Source organism: Phyllostomus discolor, chromosome 6 (genome assembly GCF_004126475.2).
Source record: "Phyllostomus discolor isolate MPI-MPIP mPhyDis1 chromosome 6, mPhyDis1.pri.v3, whole genome shotgun sequence".
NCBI classification, from domain to species: domain Eukaryota; kingdom Metazoa; phylum Chordata; class Mammalia; order Chiroptera; family Phyllostomidae; genus Phyllostomus; species Phyllostomus discolor.
In genome coordinates this window covers 166,435,256-166,449,022 of record NC_040908.2, presented here as the reverse complement: position 1 = coordinate 166,449,022, position 13,767 = coordinate 166,435,256, and the positions used below count along the sequence as shown (strand labels likewise).

General features: G+C 51.5%; 1 protein-coding gene across 1 annotated transcript; it reads left to right on the top strand.

The window, feature by feature from the left end:
* Positions 1–9,142: 9,142 nt before the first annotated feature.
* On the top strand, positions 9,143–12,381 carry MRPL11 (mitochondrial ribosomal protein L11). Its single transcript, XM_028516137.2, has 5 exons — positions 9,143–9,504; positions 9,833–9,928; positions 10,365–10,458; positions 10,964–11,123; positions 12,121–12,381. The coding sequence occupies exons 1-5, from the start codon at positions 9,382–9,384 to the stop codon at positions 12,224–12,226; spliced, it is 579 nt and encodes a 192-aa protein (XP_028371938.1). The 5' UTR covers positions 9,143–9,381; the 3' UTR covers positions 12,227–12,381.
* Positions 12,382–13,767: the final 1,386 nt, after the last annotated feature.

Sequence of the window (13,767 nt, the reverse complement as noted above, 5' to 3'; positions counted from 1 at the left end):
GCAACCTTCCAGCGCAGCGGGACCACTTTCTCGCTGGGTGACCTCTGGCCAGTTCTGGAGACTCTGGGGCCCAGGAACACCTCCTTCCAGCCCGCCAGCACGGACACAGTACACGAGATGCCACAAAGGGGATGGAAACCTCTGAGGGCGCGCAACCCCTTCTGGGCCTGGGCTTGCAAAATAGCTCATGTATCAGTCTGTGCCAGGTGCTACCCACTGTGCTTTCAGGAAGATAAGCCTTCTAATCACCGGGAGGCAGGCCCGATAATCGCCCATTTTACAGATGAGAAAACCGATTTACAACCTGACTTGGTCATGGTTATTTTGCTAGAAAGGAGCCAAGAGTGGCTCTCAGCTATGTGCCTCCCAAGTCTGGACTCCTAACTTCCGTACCTTGTAGTGACTAGGAATGGCAGGATGGGGCTCAGAAGCGCAGAGCAGGAGGGACCCGGAGATGCATCCGATGTGGTCCCTGTAGGTCATTATCTCGTGGGCTGTTTGGAGCCATAATCAAGAGCTGGGGGAAGCTCAGAGGATGGACTCTTAACCTGCATCTTTGGGGGGAGTGTACATTCTACTGAGGAAATCGAGGAAGGTTGCACAAAGGAAATGGCCTTTGGCGCCCCCATCACGGAGGATAAGTGAGTTTGCCCACCCCTCCCTGAGAAGGAGAATCCTTCCCTCCACCCCCAACTTGTTGCTTGCAATCTCTGAGACCCCCTGGGCCCCGCCACATCCACACACCCCACTAACTCCCCCACCTAAAAATAGTCTAGGATACCAACTGCTTTGCTCACTGTTCTGGGGCCCCAGCAGTCAGATGAAACAAAGAAGCTGCCGACAGTGAGTCCTTTAGGGACAAAGACACTCATTAATCAAAGAGAAACTCCCTAAGAGGCCACGGCTGAGCAGGCCGGACTGCGGGGCTGCCAGCAGCAGGTCATACACAGCCGGCACCACGAGACAGGCTCCAGCCCCGAACGCCGACAGTATGCCTTCTCCACGCCAGGGACACCCGGCCACGTGAGGACACAGCAGGAGCACAGTGTCACTCCCCTCTGCACCCCCAGCTTCTGGCACTTTGCCTGCCAGAGCAGGCCCTCGGGGAGCGTGTGCTGAGTTAGTATTAGGTACCTCGGTTTACAGATGAGAAAAATGAGGCTTTTTTTTTGGCAGTGAGGAGACACTTGTCCTGGATCACACAGTCAGGCATGTATGGGAGGCTTGGCCAGAGCCCCGGTGCCACCACCTGGCACCGGACTGCAGAAAGGAAAGGCTGAGAGTGGTTCCTCCCGTGGGGGAGCGCTGGGATTGGCTGGGACCAGAGCCGCACAGGGAGCACAGCCAGACCTTCGGGGCCTCTGGGAGCCTGGGGCGGGCCTGATCCCAGCAGTCCAGACGGGGGAGAAGAAGGGAGAGTGGGGACACCCCCAAATGCCCAAGTTTCAGCCTTGGTTTCTGGCTGTAAGTCCCATGTTTTCTGCCAAGAACTTGAGCTTCTAAATCTCTCTCGCCTCAGTTTCCTTATTTATAAAATGGGAATAATAATAATATCTATCTGTAGTGGGTTAAAGGGTTGTAGTATGGTTCTGAAATCCCTTTGTTCGGCCCTTCCCTTCTCTCCAATCTAGGTCTTGACCCTGTCGCTTCAAAAAAAAAAAAACAAGTAGGGGACAAAAAATGAACAAGATACAACCTTTATTTCTCTCATTCTTGGGTTCAAGCGCCCAAAGATGAGGGGCTGGCATAAAGTTTGGAAGAATATTTGAGTATCTGTTTGAGAAAGGATGTTTAAAAACAAAACAAATAAAAAGCAACAACAGCAAACTCTTTTGCGCTAGGAGATTCGGAGAGGAGAGAAGGAAGGGTTACGATACTGGGCTCTGCCTTGTTGTAGGAGGGAGGGTGGGGCTGGGGAAAGGTAGACCCCTCTGATAGATCTGGGCATCCAGACCCCATTCCCCCAGAGTCTGAATTTGATTGGGTCCATTGTGGAGCAATTCGTGTCCTGGGACATTGTTGAAAACAGTGAGGAACTCAGCTGGCAACGAGTGGACCTCAACAGTGGGTGTGGTCAGGGAAAGGGTCAGTGGAGGACAGCCTTGCCCTAACCACTGTCATCCCAGGGTGACGGCGGGCGTGCCCCAGGCGACATTCCCTGAGGACCAAGGACAGAGAATGGGGGATGGACTTCACTGAAAGGATCCAGCCACCCTGGCTGGTGTGGCTCAGTGGGCCAAGCACAGACCTGCGAACCAAAAGGCCACCTGTTTGATTCCCAGTCAGGGCACGTACCTGGGTTTCGGCCTGGCCTCCTGTTGGAGGCATGTGGTTAGGGGCATGCGAGAGGCAACCAATGTATCTCTCGTACATTGATGTTTCTGTCCTCTCTCTCTCCTTTCTTCTCTCTCCAAAAAGTAAATAAATACAATCTTTAAAAAAGGAAAAAAATAATTCAGCCAGCCCCTAAACAAGCAAATAACAATAACAGACCCTGGAGGGGGAAGACCAGTATTGAGTTGCTATGGTATAATATCTAAAATCTTCAGTTTTCCACAAAAAATTATGGCATGCAAGGAATTGGGGAAGGATGACTTGTACACCAGGGAAAAGGAAGGCAGCTGTTGTCAGAAGGTGAGGAAAGCGGCACCCACCCACAGGCACTGTTGGTGGGATTGTGAGACCGTGCGGCCCCTAGGGGAGCGGTCCGGCGGTGCCTCGGACAGTTACACGTGAAGTTACTACATGACGCTGAAATTTCACTCCTGGGTGCATCCCCAGAGAAACGAAAGCATATGGCCACACGAACACCTGTCCACAGTATTTATGACTGCACTCCCCATAGTAGTTGAAAGGTGGAAACAGCCCAAACGTTCATTAATTGTTGAAGGGGTAAACGAAATGCAGTCTATACGATGGAATATTATTTAGCCATAAAAACAAACTACTATACGTGCCACAACCTCGAACACATTATGGATGAATCTTGAAAACATTAAGCTCAGTGGAAGAAGTCAGCCACAGAGACCACATATTCTGTGATTCACTTTACAGGAGATGTCAGAACAGGAGAATCTAGACAGGCGGAAACAGAGTAGGGCTGGGATGAGTGGCAGAACGGAGGGTGAACGCTAAAAGATACAAGTTCCTTTTTCAGGTGATGAAAACGTCCCAAAACTCACTGTGGTTATGGATATCTATATATATCTATAGATATATATATCTGCGAATATACTAAAAACACTAAGCTGTGCACTTTAAATGAGTGAAGTGCATGATATGTGAATTATGTTTCAATATAGCTCTTTTAAAATAAACATAACAAAGAGCAAAGAAAACAAAAGCCAAACATGGTGGAATTGTGCGGTATGAGTCCATCGATAGAAAGCTCAGAAATAGCCCAAACTAAGCTATATTGGGTCATGATGCACAGTTAGGTGGTGAAAATAAAAAAGGCAAAGAAGTCAATAGCATACAAATCCGGACAGTGGTTATCGCTGGGAAGGAGTGCACGCAGGACGGGCGGGCGCTGTCCAGGGTGCTGCCCAGCCTCAGGGCTAAGCGGAACTCTCCTGGGTGCCCGTTTTGTTCTAGTGTGTTACCCTGTGCGTTCACGTTTTATGAGCTTTCCGCTTGTTTATAATATTTTATAATAAAAAGAGTGTTAAACATACAGTGAGCTGGTTCAATCAGGCTCTCATGCTCTGCAGTTTGAATGAGCAGGGGTTGGCTCCAGCGAAAAGGACAGGCGGTGGAGGGGGCTGGTGAAGCTGTGACGGCCATAGCCTGAGTAAGTGACGCGGGTCAGAACCAAAGGGAGCTGAGGAAGCCAGGGAGGACAAATAGGGTGGCAGTGCAGGTGTGCAGAGAGAAGCAAAAACCACGGGAGGGGCTAGAAAGGGTCCCTAGAGCTTCAAATCTGGATAGACTTTGGGTTTATTCACCTACGCAGTCATCAACGATGCTACTAAATAAATACCTACTGAGGGACATCCCGGTGAGCCTGCTTGTCCTTAGCCCCAGAGATGTGTCCCCAGCCATCACGTTTATCTCTGTGATGTCATCCCCTGATCACAGCAGAAAGAAGGGGAGTGACAACCTGGCCCAGGCTGGGCCCATCCCACTGCATCTGTTGGGAATTTGGAATGAAAATTCAGAGACAGCCATTTCCTGCCCAGGGTTGCAGAATCAAGAAAGTGGTAGAAATGGGTTATTATGAATAACAATAAACTCTCCTTTCGCCTTTATGAATCTTATCAGTTAGGGAATTCCAGAGTTTTTAGGAGCTCTGTGCTAGGAACTGAGACAAAGACCAAACATATATTTCTTTTTACAAATCACAGTACCACAGTGCCCAAGGATGTCAGCGTGGCTGGTGTGGGATGAGGGAGGGAAGAGAAGGAGAGGTGGTCAGAGAGGAGTACAGAGGGCCCAGAACACATCAGGCCTCATAGTGCAGGGTAAAGAATTCGGACTTTACTTGGGCTCCAGGGGAACATCTTCAGAGTAGGTGAGTGACGTGAAGACATTGGGGTCACTCACTTAGCAAGTGACAAAATACGACTTACGCTTTCTTTAGAAAGATCCCTCTTGGCTGCTGGAGGGAGGTCTGCAGAGGAGCCAGAGTGGGATGTTGTTAGGATGCTGTTGTCACTCAGGTGAAAGGTGTTTGTGCTGAGACTAGGGTTACCATGGCAGAAGCAGAGGAAATAATGCCTTGCAATACATGGCATTGGTCCCACAAATATTCCCCGAAGACCTACCGCATGCCGGGTCCGAGGTCAGGCCTTGCCTCATCGATAGGACTGAGCAAGATGTGACATCACGTCTGAGGGTCACACAGGACACTGCAGTGGCTTCCTGTCTGGGGGGAGGCTGGGCCATGAGCATTAGTTAGAAAAACATTTCTCTTGTGGTCCAATGCACACACACAGACACACAAGGGAAACACAAGTTTCGTGAGCACACTTCTTTTTACTCCTTGTGATGCACTCTATTTTCTATTCTATTTCATTGAAAACGCTGTTTGAACTCATGAAATCAGTATTATAACCCACGGATAGGTCACAATTCTAATTTGCGAAAAGCCCTAAGCTCAAGGTGTGGGCAGGTCTGTTTTCTCCCGAGGCCTCGCTCCTTGGCTTGCAGATGGCCATCTTCTTGCTGGTCTTTCTTCAGTGCGTGTCTGTGTCCTGATCTCCTCATAGGAGGACACCTGCCTGATTGGGTGAGGGCCCAACCTAATGACCTCATTTTAACTAATCATCTGTCCTCTTTTAAGACCTTCTCTCCAAATGCAGTCATATTTGGAGGTCCTTGAAGTTAGGGCTTCAATGTATTACTTCTGGGGGAAGATAACGAGCCCAGAAGAGGCACCTTCCTGAGGAGCACGGAGGCAGAGGGAGCTGGGAAGGAAAGGTGAGAGCGCGCATGCAGGTCTGCATGTGCACGGACACGGGGGCCCAGGAGAGCGCAGGGCCACGGGGGACTGTGTGCTCTCGGGTGTGGCTGGAGGGTATGGTGTGGGGTGTGGGGTAGCAGGCTGGTGAAGCTGGCAGGGGCTGGCTCCAGGGCCTTGAACCCCATGCCCACACATGTAGACTGTATTTCGTAGAGCAGTGGGTCTCGGCAGCACCCCCTGGGGCACTGGAAGAAGATGCTGGAGAGCCGAATTTTTTTAAAGATTTTATTTATTTATTTTTATAGAGGAAAGGGAGGGAGATAGAGAGAGAGAGAGAGAAACATCAGTCTGTGGTTGCGGGGGGTCATGGCCTGCAACCCAGGGATGTGCCCTGACTGGGAATCGAACCTACGACACTTTGGTTTGCAGCCCGTGCTCAATCCACTGAGCTACGCCAGCCAGGGCTGGAGAGCCAAATTTTAACAAGTGTCTCAGATGAACCGAGACCCATGCTCTGGGAAAAGGAGCTGTGGGTGACATTAACAAGTTTTGGGCAGGGGCCTGATGTGGGCTGAGTGGGAGAGGCTGGGTTGGTGGGACAAGAATGGAGGCAGAGGGGCCACAAAGGGGCTGGCCTGAGTGTCCAGCCAAGGAAAGATGAAGTCTGAACTGACAATAATAATAGTGAACACTTATTTTTAAAAATACTTTATTTAACCCTGGCTGGCGTAGCTCAGTGGATTGAGCACGGGCTGGGAACCAAAGTGTCCCAGGTTCGATTCCCAGCCAGGGTACATGCCTGGGTTGCAGGCCATGACCCCCAGCAACCACACATTGATGTTTCTCTCTCTCTCTCTCTATCTCCCTCCCTTCCCTCTCTAAAAATAAGTAAATAAAATCTTTAAAAAATACTTTATTTATTTTTTAGAGAAAAGGGAAGGGAGGGAGAAAGAGTGGGAGAGAACCATTGATATGTGAGAGAAACATTGATTGGTTGCCTCTCACATGTCCCCAACTGGGGACCTAACCCACAACCCAGGCATGTGCCACAACTGGGATTTGAACCAGCGACCTTTTGGTTCACAGGCTGGCGCTCAATCCACTGAGCCACATCAGCCAGGATAATAGTTAACCCTTAGAGAATACTTAACCATATGCCACATGCCAGGCCTGAGCTAAGCACCCTGCCTGGGTGCTCTCATTACATTCTCTCAACAGTTCTGTGTGGTAGGTTTGTTTATTATTCTTTTTTCACAGTTGAGAAAATGGAGGCCCAGAGAGGTGAAGGGACTTGCCCCAAGTCACACAGCGAGCGAGAAGTGTGTTGGGAGAGGCAGAAAATGGCCGTCAGCCCTCCCCTGTGGGCAGTCACAGAGCGGATGGCAGGACAGGAGGGAACCGTGGGGATAGAAGTTGGCAGGACTTGGGGGTGGGCTGAATGGGGGTGCTGAGGGAGAGGGGTGAATTGAGTGTGGGCGGTTCTAGGGCCCTGACTCCCCACGCCTTCAATCAGGGGTTGAAGGGAGCCCAGCCCTTTCTCCTCTCTGCCTCCCTCCTTCTCTGTCTGCTTCTCGGCTGCTTGGGGGTGTCGGGGCACCAGGCTGAGCAGTGACAGGTACACATCTCAGCCTAACTTCCTCCTCAGCGTCCTCTCAGTTTTCACTGGTGGAAATTCGGAATCCCTGGCTCTTACCCCAGCGGACTGTATCTGGCTGTCTGTTCACGCGGGTCCCGTCGAGATGGCCTCACTACACCTTCACCCTGAGAAGGCCTCTGCCTGGCCGCCTTCCCCCCGGGGCCGGTGGAAGCAGGTACAGAGGGGCACACAGTCCTTAGCCGGGCTGACAGGGCCTGGGTGATCTGGGCCTGCTCACCTGTCTGGCCTCCTTGTCACCACCAAAGACTCTGAACTCACACATTTCCAAAGATAGGCTAGGGAGCTGCTTCCTCATCACCGGAGCCAGAATAATTAAAACTGTCCCTTCGTTGACAGGAAGTGGAGGAAACTGCACTCACCAAGCCCAGTGTGTCCCAGGCTGTGTTCTCCGCTCCCTGAGCGCCTGCTATGCCCATCTACTTCCTGATGCCTTCAACTTCCTTGATCACAAAGGATTTCTTTCTTTAAAAAAAAAAAAAGATTTTATTTATTTATTTTTAGAGAGAGAAGGGAGGGAGATAGAGAGAAACATCAATGTGTGGTTGCTGGGGGCCGTGGCCTGCAACCCAGGAATGTACCCTGACTGGGAATCAAACCTGCGATGCTTTGGTTTGCAGCCCGCGCCCAGTCCACTGAGCTACGCCAGCCAGGGCTTTGATCACAAAGGATTTCTATCTTCATTTGTGAATAAAGGGTGGGCAGTGTGGAGGACCCAGAGATAAACCATACCCAGCCTGGCTTGTTCTGGGCCAGACCCTCTTCTAAGCGCTTTACCTAAATTAACTAATTTCTTGTGAGGCAGATACGATTATTAGCCGAGTGCTACTAGTGAGGAAGCAAAGCACAGGAGAGTTCATTATCTATCCAGCATTTTACAGCTAGTAAATCAAAGGGCCAGCTTGGTTCCACAGTCTTGATCAAGGCTAATAGGTTGAGTGTTCTAAAGAACTTAGCTGTCAGAGGCAGGAGCAATCACATTTAATTAGTGGGAGTTTAATGAGAATTCACAATTTTAAAACTCTTACAGTTCACAGTGTGGTCTTACGTGGATTATCTCCTTTTAATAGATGAGGCAGTATAGACTCATAAATGTCAAAGGTCTAATTCTATTTTTAAAGATTTTATTTATCTTTAGAGAGGAAGGGATAAAGAGAAACATCAATGTGTGGTTGCCTCTCCTGCGCCCCCTACTGGGGGGAGGGGTCTGGCCTGCAACCCAGGCATGTGCCCTGACTGGGACTCAAACCCCTGACCCTTTGGTTCCCAGCACGGCTCTCAATCCACTGAGCCACACCAGCCACGGGCATGTCACAAGATCTAGACTCAGGTAATCCCAATATTTGTTTCCCAGCCCTGTCACATACAGGATAGGTGGTTTGGGTCCCCTTTTTGGTGCCTCAACGCTCTTATTTGTGAAAGGGGTATAATAAAACATGCCATTGTGAGGATTAAATGAGATAATGCCCTCAGCAGAGTGCCTGGCTTGTAGCAAGTACTCAAAAAAAGTTCAATGATACGCGGTAGTATAGTGAATCCACAAATGCTGTATCAAACACATTCTGAGCCTGTTAAGCCTCACAGCAGCTCTGTGAGGGTTTGTCCTCGTTCCACAGTGAACAGCAGACTAGATGCCAGGCATTGTTCTGAAGCACTTTGCTAACTCACCCCCACACAACAATCCCTAGGGGCCGGTGCTATACATTTTAATCCCCATCGTACAGGGGAGGAAATTAAGGATAAATTAATTTGATCAACTTCACGGGCAGCAAGAGGAGCAACCAGGCAGTTTGCTTCCAGAGTCCATACTCTTAACCATACCGCCTTTCAACAACTGGCGAGAGAACAGACTCAGCGAGTGAAGAGATTGTTTCTACACCTAAAAACGAACTCTAGGTTCATTTCAAACCCAAGGATAATCGCCGCGTCCAACAGGTAGCGTCCCAGCGCATCGCCATCTGCGGGATTTTCAGGAGCGGTCAAAACTACCATGCCCACAATGCCATGCGGACACAAGGGTCCTTCTCCAGTTTAGTTGTCTGAAGTAATGCCTGTGTACGCCCCGGGAGGAATGTGTGTATCCGAGCCATTCAGGCCCTCCCCCTGTCTTCAGATGGCAAGGTGAAAGTTGTTTTTTTTTTTTATTTATATCACCCTCCTCCTTGTCTTACCAGTTGGAGAGAGCAAGGACCGAAACAAATCTTCGTTGGTTTCACCTAAACTAACCTAAGAAGAGGACCCTTGACCTCTAACCCAAAATGGCAGCCCCTAGAGCCGTCTCTCTTGCTGTTGACCTGAAGTGAGCTAAGACAGTGAACTACGCATCATGTCGAAGATAAGCCGGACCACTCGGGCAGTCAAGAAGATCGAGCCCGGCGGCGTGATCCGAGCCATCGTGCGGGCGGGCCAGGCCATGCCCGGGCCCCCACTAGGCCCCATCCTGGGTCAGGTGCAGCCGCCGCTGGAACCCGGCGTGGGAGGAGTCGTGCGGGGAGTGGGAAGCTAGTATTCGGATAGAGGGTGCGGGCTCCGGAGCCGGGGAGCTCCCCACGCGCCTAATGTCTTTCTGTTAGTTACACAGCCTCTCGGAGGCCCAGGGGGCTGTGTGAGAACAGAGAGGGAGGACGAATACAAATCACACGGCACGGAAAGTGGTAGTTGAATCTAGGTGAGGAAAGAAATTGGGATCGTAGAGAAGGGCACGGACGGAGCCTCCTGGGTGGTAGGAAGCTGTTGCTTCCTCCCCATACTAACTAACCCCTGTGCCTCTGTCACAGCGAGGCGTTTCCATCAACCAGTTCTGCAAGGAGTTCAACGAGAAGACAAAGGACATCAAAGAGGGCATCCCTTTGCCTACCAAGATCTTTGTGAAGGTGCAGAGTCGGGACTCTGATCCCAGTTGCTTTTCATCCTCCGGTCCTCCCTCAGTCCTGGAGCTGGTTGCCTGGGGTCTCTACCCAGTTCCTAACTTGGGGCAAGTCTCTTCCTGTTGCCGGGCCCTACTTTCCTCCTTCACACGGTGGAGGCCGCACGGTCTTTTCTGAGCCCGCCCCGCCGCCGTAGTGCGGGTCTTCCCTTTGCTCCTTCATCTCACTGGGACTTCCTGAGTAGAGCTGGGCCTGGAATCGAGGTGATAGGGCTGTTGGCTGCAGATTTACTTTTCCTGTGGTTTTGTGGTTTTTTGGAGGGACACCGTCAGAAGGTGACTGAAGGGAAGGAGAGACAGGACGTTCGCAGTTCCCTAAGTTGGGCCATCGGGTTGGGAGAAGCAGAAAGAGATATTCTCATGACTTCTTTTTTCCCATTAAGCCCGACAGGACATTTGACATCAAGATCGGACAACCCACTGTTTCCTACTTCCTGAAGGCAGCGGCTGGGATTGAGAAAGGGGCCCGGGAGACAGGTAAGGGTCAGGGTAGGCACCTGGGATCTGGGGGGGGGGGGGGGTGCTCTGGAAGGAAGCAGCGCCACCTTCCAGAAGGGCTGCTTGTTTCTTCTTCTTATTTTATCGATTATGCTGTTACAGTTGTCCCATTTTTTTCTTCCCTTTAACTCCCTCTGCCCTGTACCTCCCCTCCCTCCAGCATTCCCCCCGCCTTAGTTCACGTCCATGGATTGTACATATAAGTTCTTTGGCTTCTCCATTTCTTCTACTATTCTTGACCTCCCCCTGTCTATTTTGAACCTGCCAATTATGCTTCTTATTCCCTGTACTTTTTCCCCCATTCCCCCCCCCCCGCCCCTACTGATAACCCTCCATGTGATCTCCATTTCTGTGATTCTGTTCCTGTTCTGGTTGTTTGCTTTGTTTTTGTTTTTTAGGTGCAGTTGCTGATAGTTGTGAGTTTGTTGACATTTTCCTGTTCATAGTTTTGACGTAGGGTTGCTCGTTCCTTCCTTCCCTCCAGGAAAGGAGGTGGCGGGCCTGGTGACCTTGAAGCATGTGTATGAGATTGCTCGTGTTAAAGCTCAGGACGAAGCCTTTGCCCTGCAGGACGTGCCCCTGTCCTCTGTCGTCCGCTCCATCATCGGCTCCGCCCGTTCGCTGGGCATTCGTGTGGTGAAGGAGTGAGTGTCCTGGGGAGGCACAATGTGACAGGAGGGCCTGGACAGTTCTTGACTTTGAGGCAAAGCTCAAAGGGCCAAGTAGTGAGAGAGCCAGTTTCTGCATCAAAGGACCTTAGATTCTTGGGAGTGGGGAGCCCCATTCATTCCCTTGGAATATTAGGTATCCGCTCTGCGTTAGTTGTTGTGCTGGGCACTGGCTGAAACTAGGAACTGGCTAACCATGCTTGGCCCCGTTCCCAAGGAGCTCACAGTCCAGAGACGGAGGCGGATCTGTAAATGGAGCGTTACACTGCCAGACGGCCAGTGTTGGTAACAGGAACTACAGGTGTCTTGAGAACAAGGCGGAGAACCCTGATTTTGCCTAGTATGTCCACGAGGACTTTGTATGAGAGGTGACAGAGACCTGGAAGAGGGAGTCAAGGACTGGGCGCAAGCGTTCTGATAAGTGCAAAGACGGGAGCAAAGAAGTTCAGTGCAGTCTGGTACACAACGTGGCTAGAGGCGGAGCAGGAAGTGGTGTGAGAGAGGGGAGGCCCACCCGGGGCTTCGGGTGACGTCAGGGGTGGTTTCTCCGAAGTGAGATGTTGGGGGCGAGGGTGTCTAGCCCCAGCAACAGCAGGGGCGGCACTCAGCCCGTCGCTGGCCTCTCGCTGCTGATGTCAAGGCCGCTGGTGGTTTCCCAGGGAAGTGGGGTTACGCCTGGAACGGGGAGGGGCTTCACTCTTCGCCAGTCTGTACCCATACTGGGAGTTTGGGGGAGACCCACATGCCCGGAGACTTTACTGTACAAATAGTTGTGGGGCTCAGAGGCGAGGGCCAGCTAGTCTGGGCAGGGGCATAGCCGGGGCCTCAGAGGGCCAGGAGGGTTTTAGGAAGGGAATGAAGAGCAGAGGAAAGAGACGATCGAGGGTGTGGGGAGTCCAGGAGGGAGAGGGGTTCTGAGACGGCGGCGGCAGTGTGGGCCGCTCACTTATCACCTGTGTTTCTGTGCCTGCAGCCTCAGCTCAGAAGAGCTGGCAGCTTTCCAGAAGGAGCGGGCGTCGTTCTTGGCTGCTCAGAAAGAGGCAGATTTGGCGGCTCAGGCAGAAGCTGCCAAGAAGTGACCCCTGCCCCGCGCACTCCGGGGTTTTGAAGGGAGCAGCGGGGAAGCGGGCCACTGGGAAGGCTGGTTATTATTGCCATGGATTTAGATTATGTATTTTTATATGTATGGGTGTTATCGAAGGATCAAACCTAAATAAACATCTTTTGTCACCCACTCTTGATTCTGTCTTGGGACCCCAAGGGGGAAGGGCCGGTACCGACGGCAGCCACCACGGGCAGACATTTGCTGCCCTGGGGAGTGGGGCTCTTCGCGCTGCCCGTCAGAGGTGGGGCCCGAGGCTCAGCCAAGCAGAGCACCTTGTCCCGGGTGAATCGGTGGCAGAGGTCGGAGTAGAAGCCCGGCCTTCTGATTCAAAATCCCGGGTGAGCCCCCTCCCCAGGGAGGAGCACACAGGCCGGTGGGGGTGGGGTGAGTGTGTACAGGGCAGCAGATGCTGCTCGGCCTCCATCAGGAACACCCCTCTCCCGGGGACCTGACAGTTCGACGGAAACAGACCCCCCGTGGGGACTTGAGGTCACAGCCCCGTCAGTGGTGCTGCACGGGGTGCCGCAGTCCCAGGGCTACTTCAGGCCCCTCGACGAAGCTGTCCCGGGCTCCGGGTCGGTGTTCGCTGGTGTGCACTGTCGGGCTCGTGGCTACCGACCTGTGGGAAGGAGCAGCGCTTCGGTGGGACCTGCCCACAGCGGGAGCGGCCTCAGGAAGCCCCCGGCCGTTGCCCTTCCTGTTGTCCAGGACGTCGGGCACTCTTGTCCTTGCACAGAAGACAGCAGGGGTCGGGGCGGAGTGGGTTCCCATTTACAGGGCATCTGTTTCCTGCCGGCACTCAGTTTTGCACTGAAATTTGGAAAACAGGAAAAATAACTCAAGTCTGGGGAATCCCACCACCAGATGAGACTCCTGCCAACGTTTTGGTGTATATTTTTTCTGTTCGTTTCTTTGTATGTATATTTATATACAATTTAAAAAAAACAAAAACTGGTGTTACACTCGAGATAATTGTATTTTACTTTAACTTGACAATTATTTAGAATATCTTTCATTATTAATTACTTAAGCAATTTTTGGTGACTGTTTAGTAATCCGTTTTATGGGGATTTAATTTGTTCAACCAAGTCCTCAACTGTTAGGTATTTTATTTGCATTAAAATATATATACACAGCCCTGGCTGCTGTGGCTCAGTGGACTGAGTGCCGGCCTGTGGACCAAAGGGTCTCTGGTTCAGTTCCCAGTCAGGGCACATGCCTGGGTTCCAGGCCTGGTCCCCATTTGGGGGCCTACAAGAGGCAACCACATATCAATGTTTTTCTCTCCCTCTCTTTCTTCCTCTCTTCCCCCCTTTCTAAAATAAATAAATAAAGTCTTTATATACACACACACACACACACAGGCCTGGCCAGTGTGGCTCAGTGATTGGAACGTCATCCTGTACACCCTTACCAAAGGGTGGTGGGTTCAATTCCCGGTCAGGGCACATGCCAAGGTTGTGGGTTCAGTCCCCAGCTGCGGTGCGTACAGGAGGCAACTGGTGGGTGTCTCTC

Excerpts from the sequence above, each read along its gene's own strand:
- MRPL11 (XM_028516137.2), top strand. The coding sequence starts at position 9,382 with ATGTCGAAGATAAGCCGGACCACTCGGGCAGTCAAGAAGATCGAGCCC. Across the intron at positions 9,929-10,364 it reads CTACCAAGATCTTTGTGAAG|CCCGACAGGACATTTGACAT; the intron begins GTGCAGAGTCGG and ends TTTCCCATTAAG. Across the intron at positions 11,124-12,120 it reads GGCATTCGTGTGGTGAAGGA|CCTCAGCTCAGAAGAGCTGG; the intron begins GTGAGTGTCCTG and ends CTGTGCCTGCAG.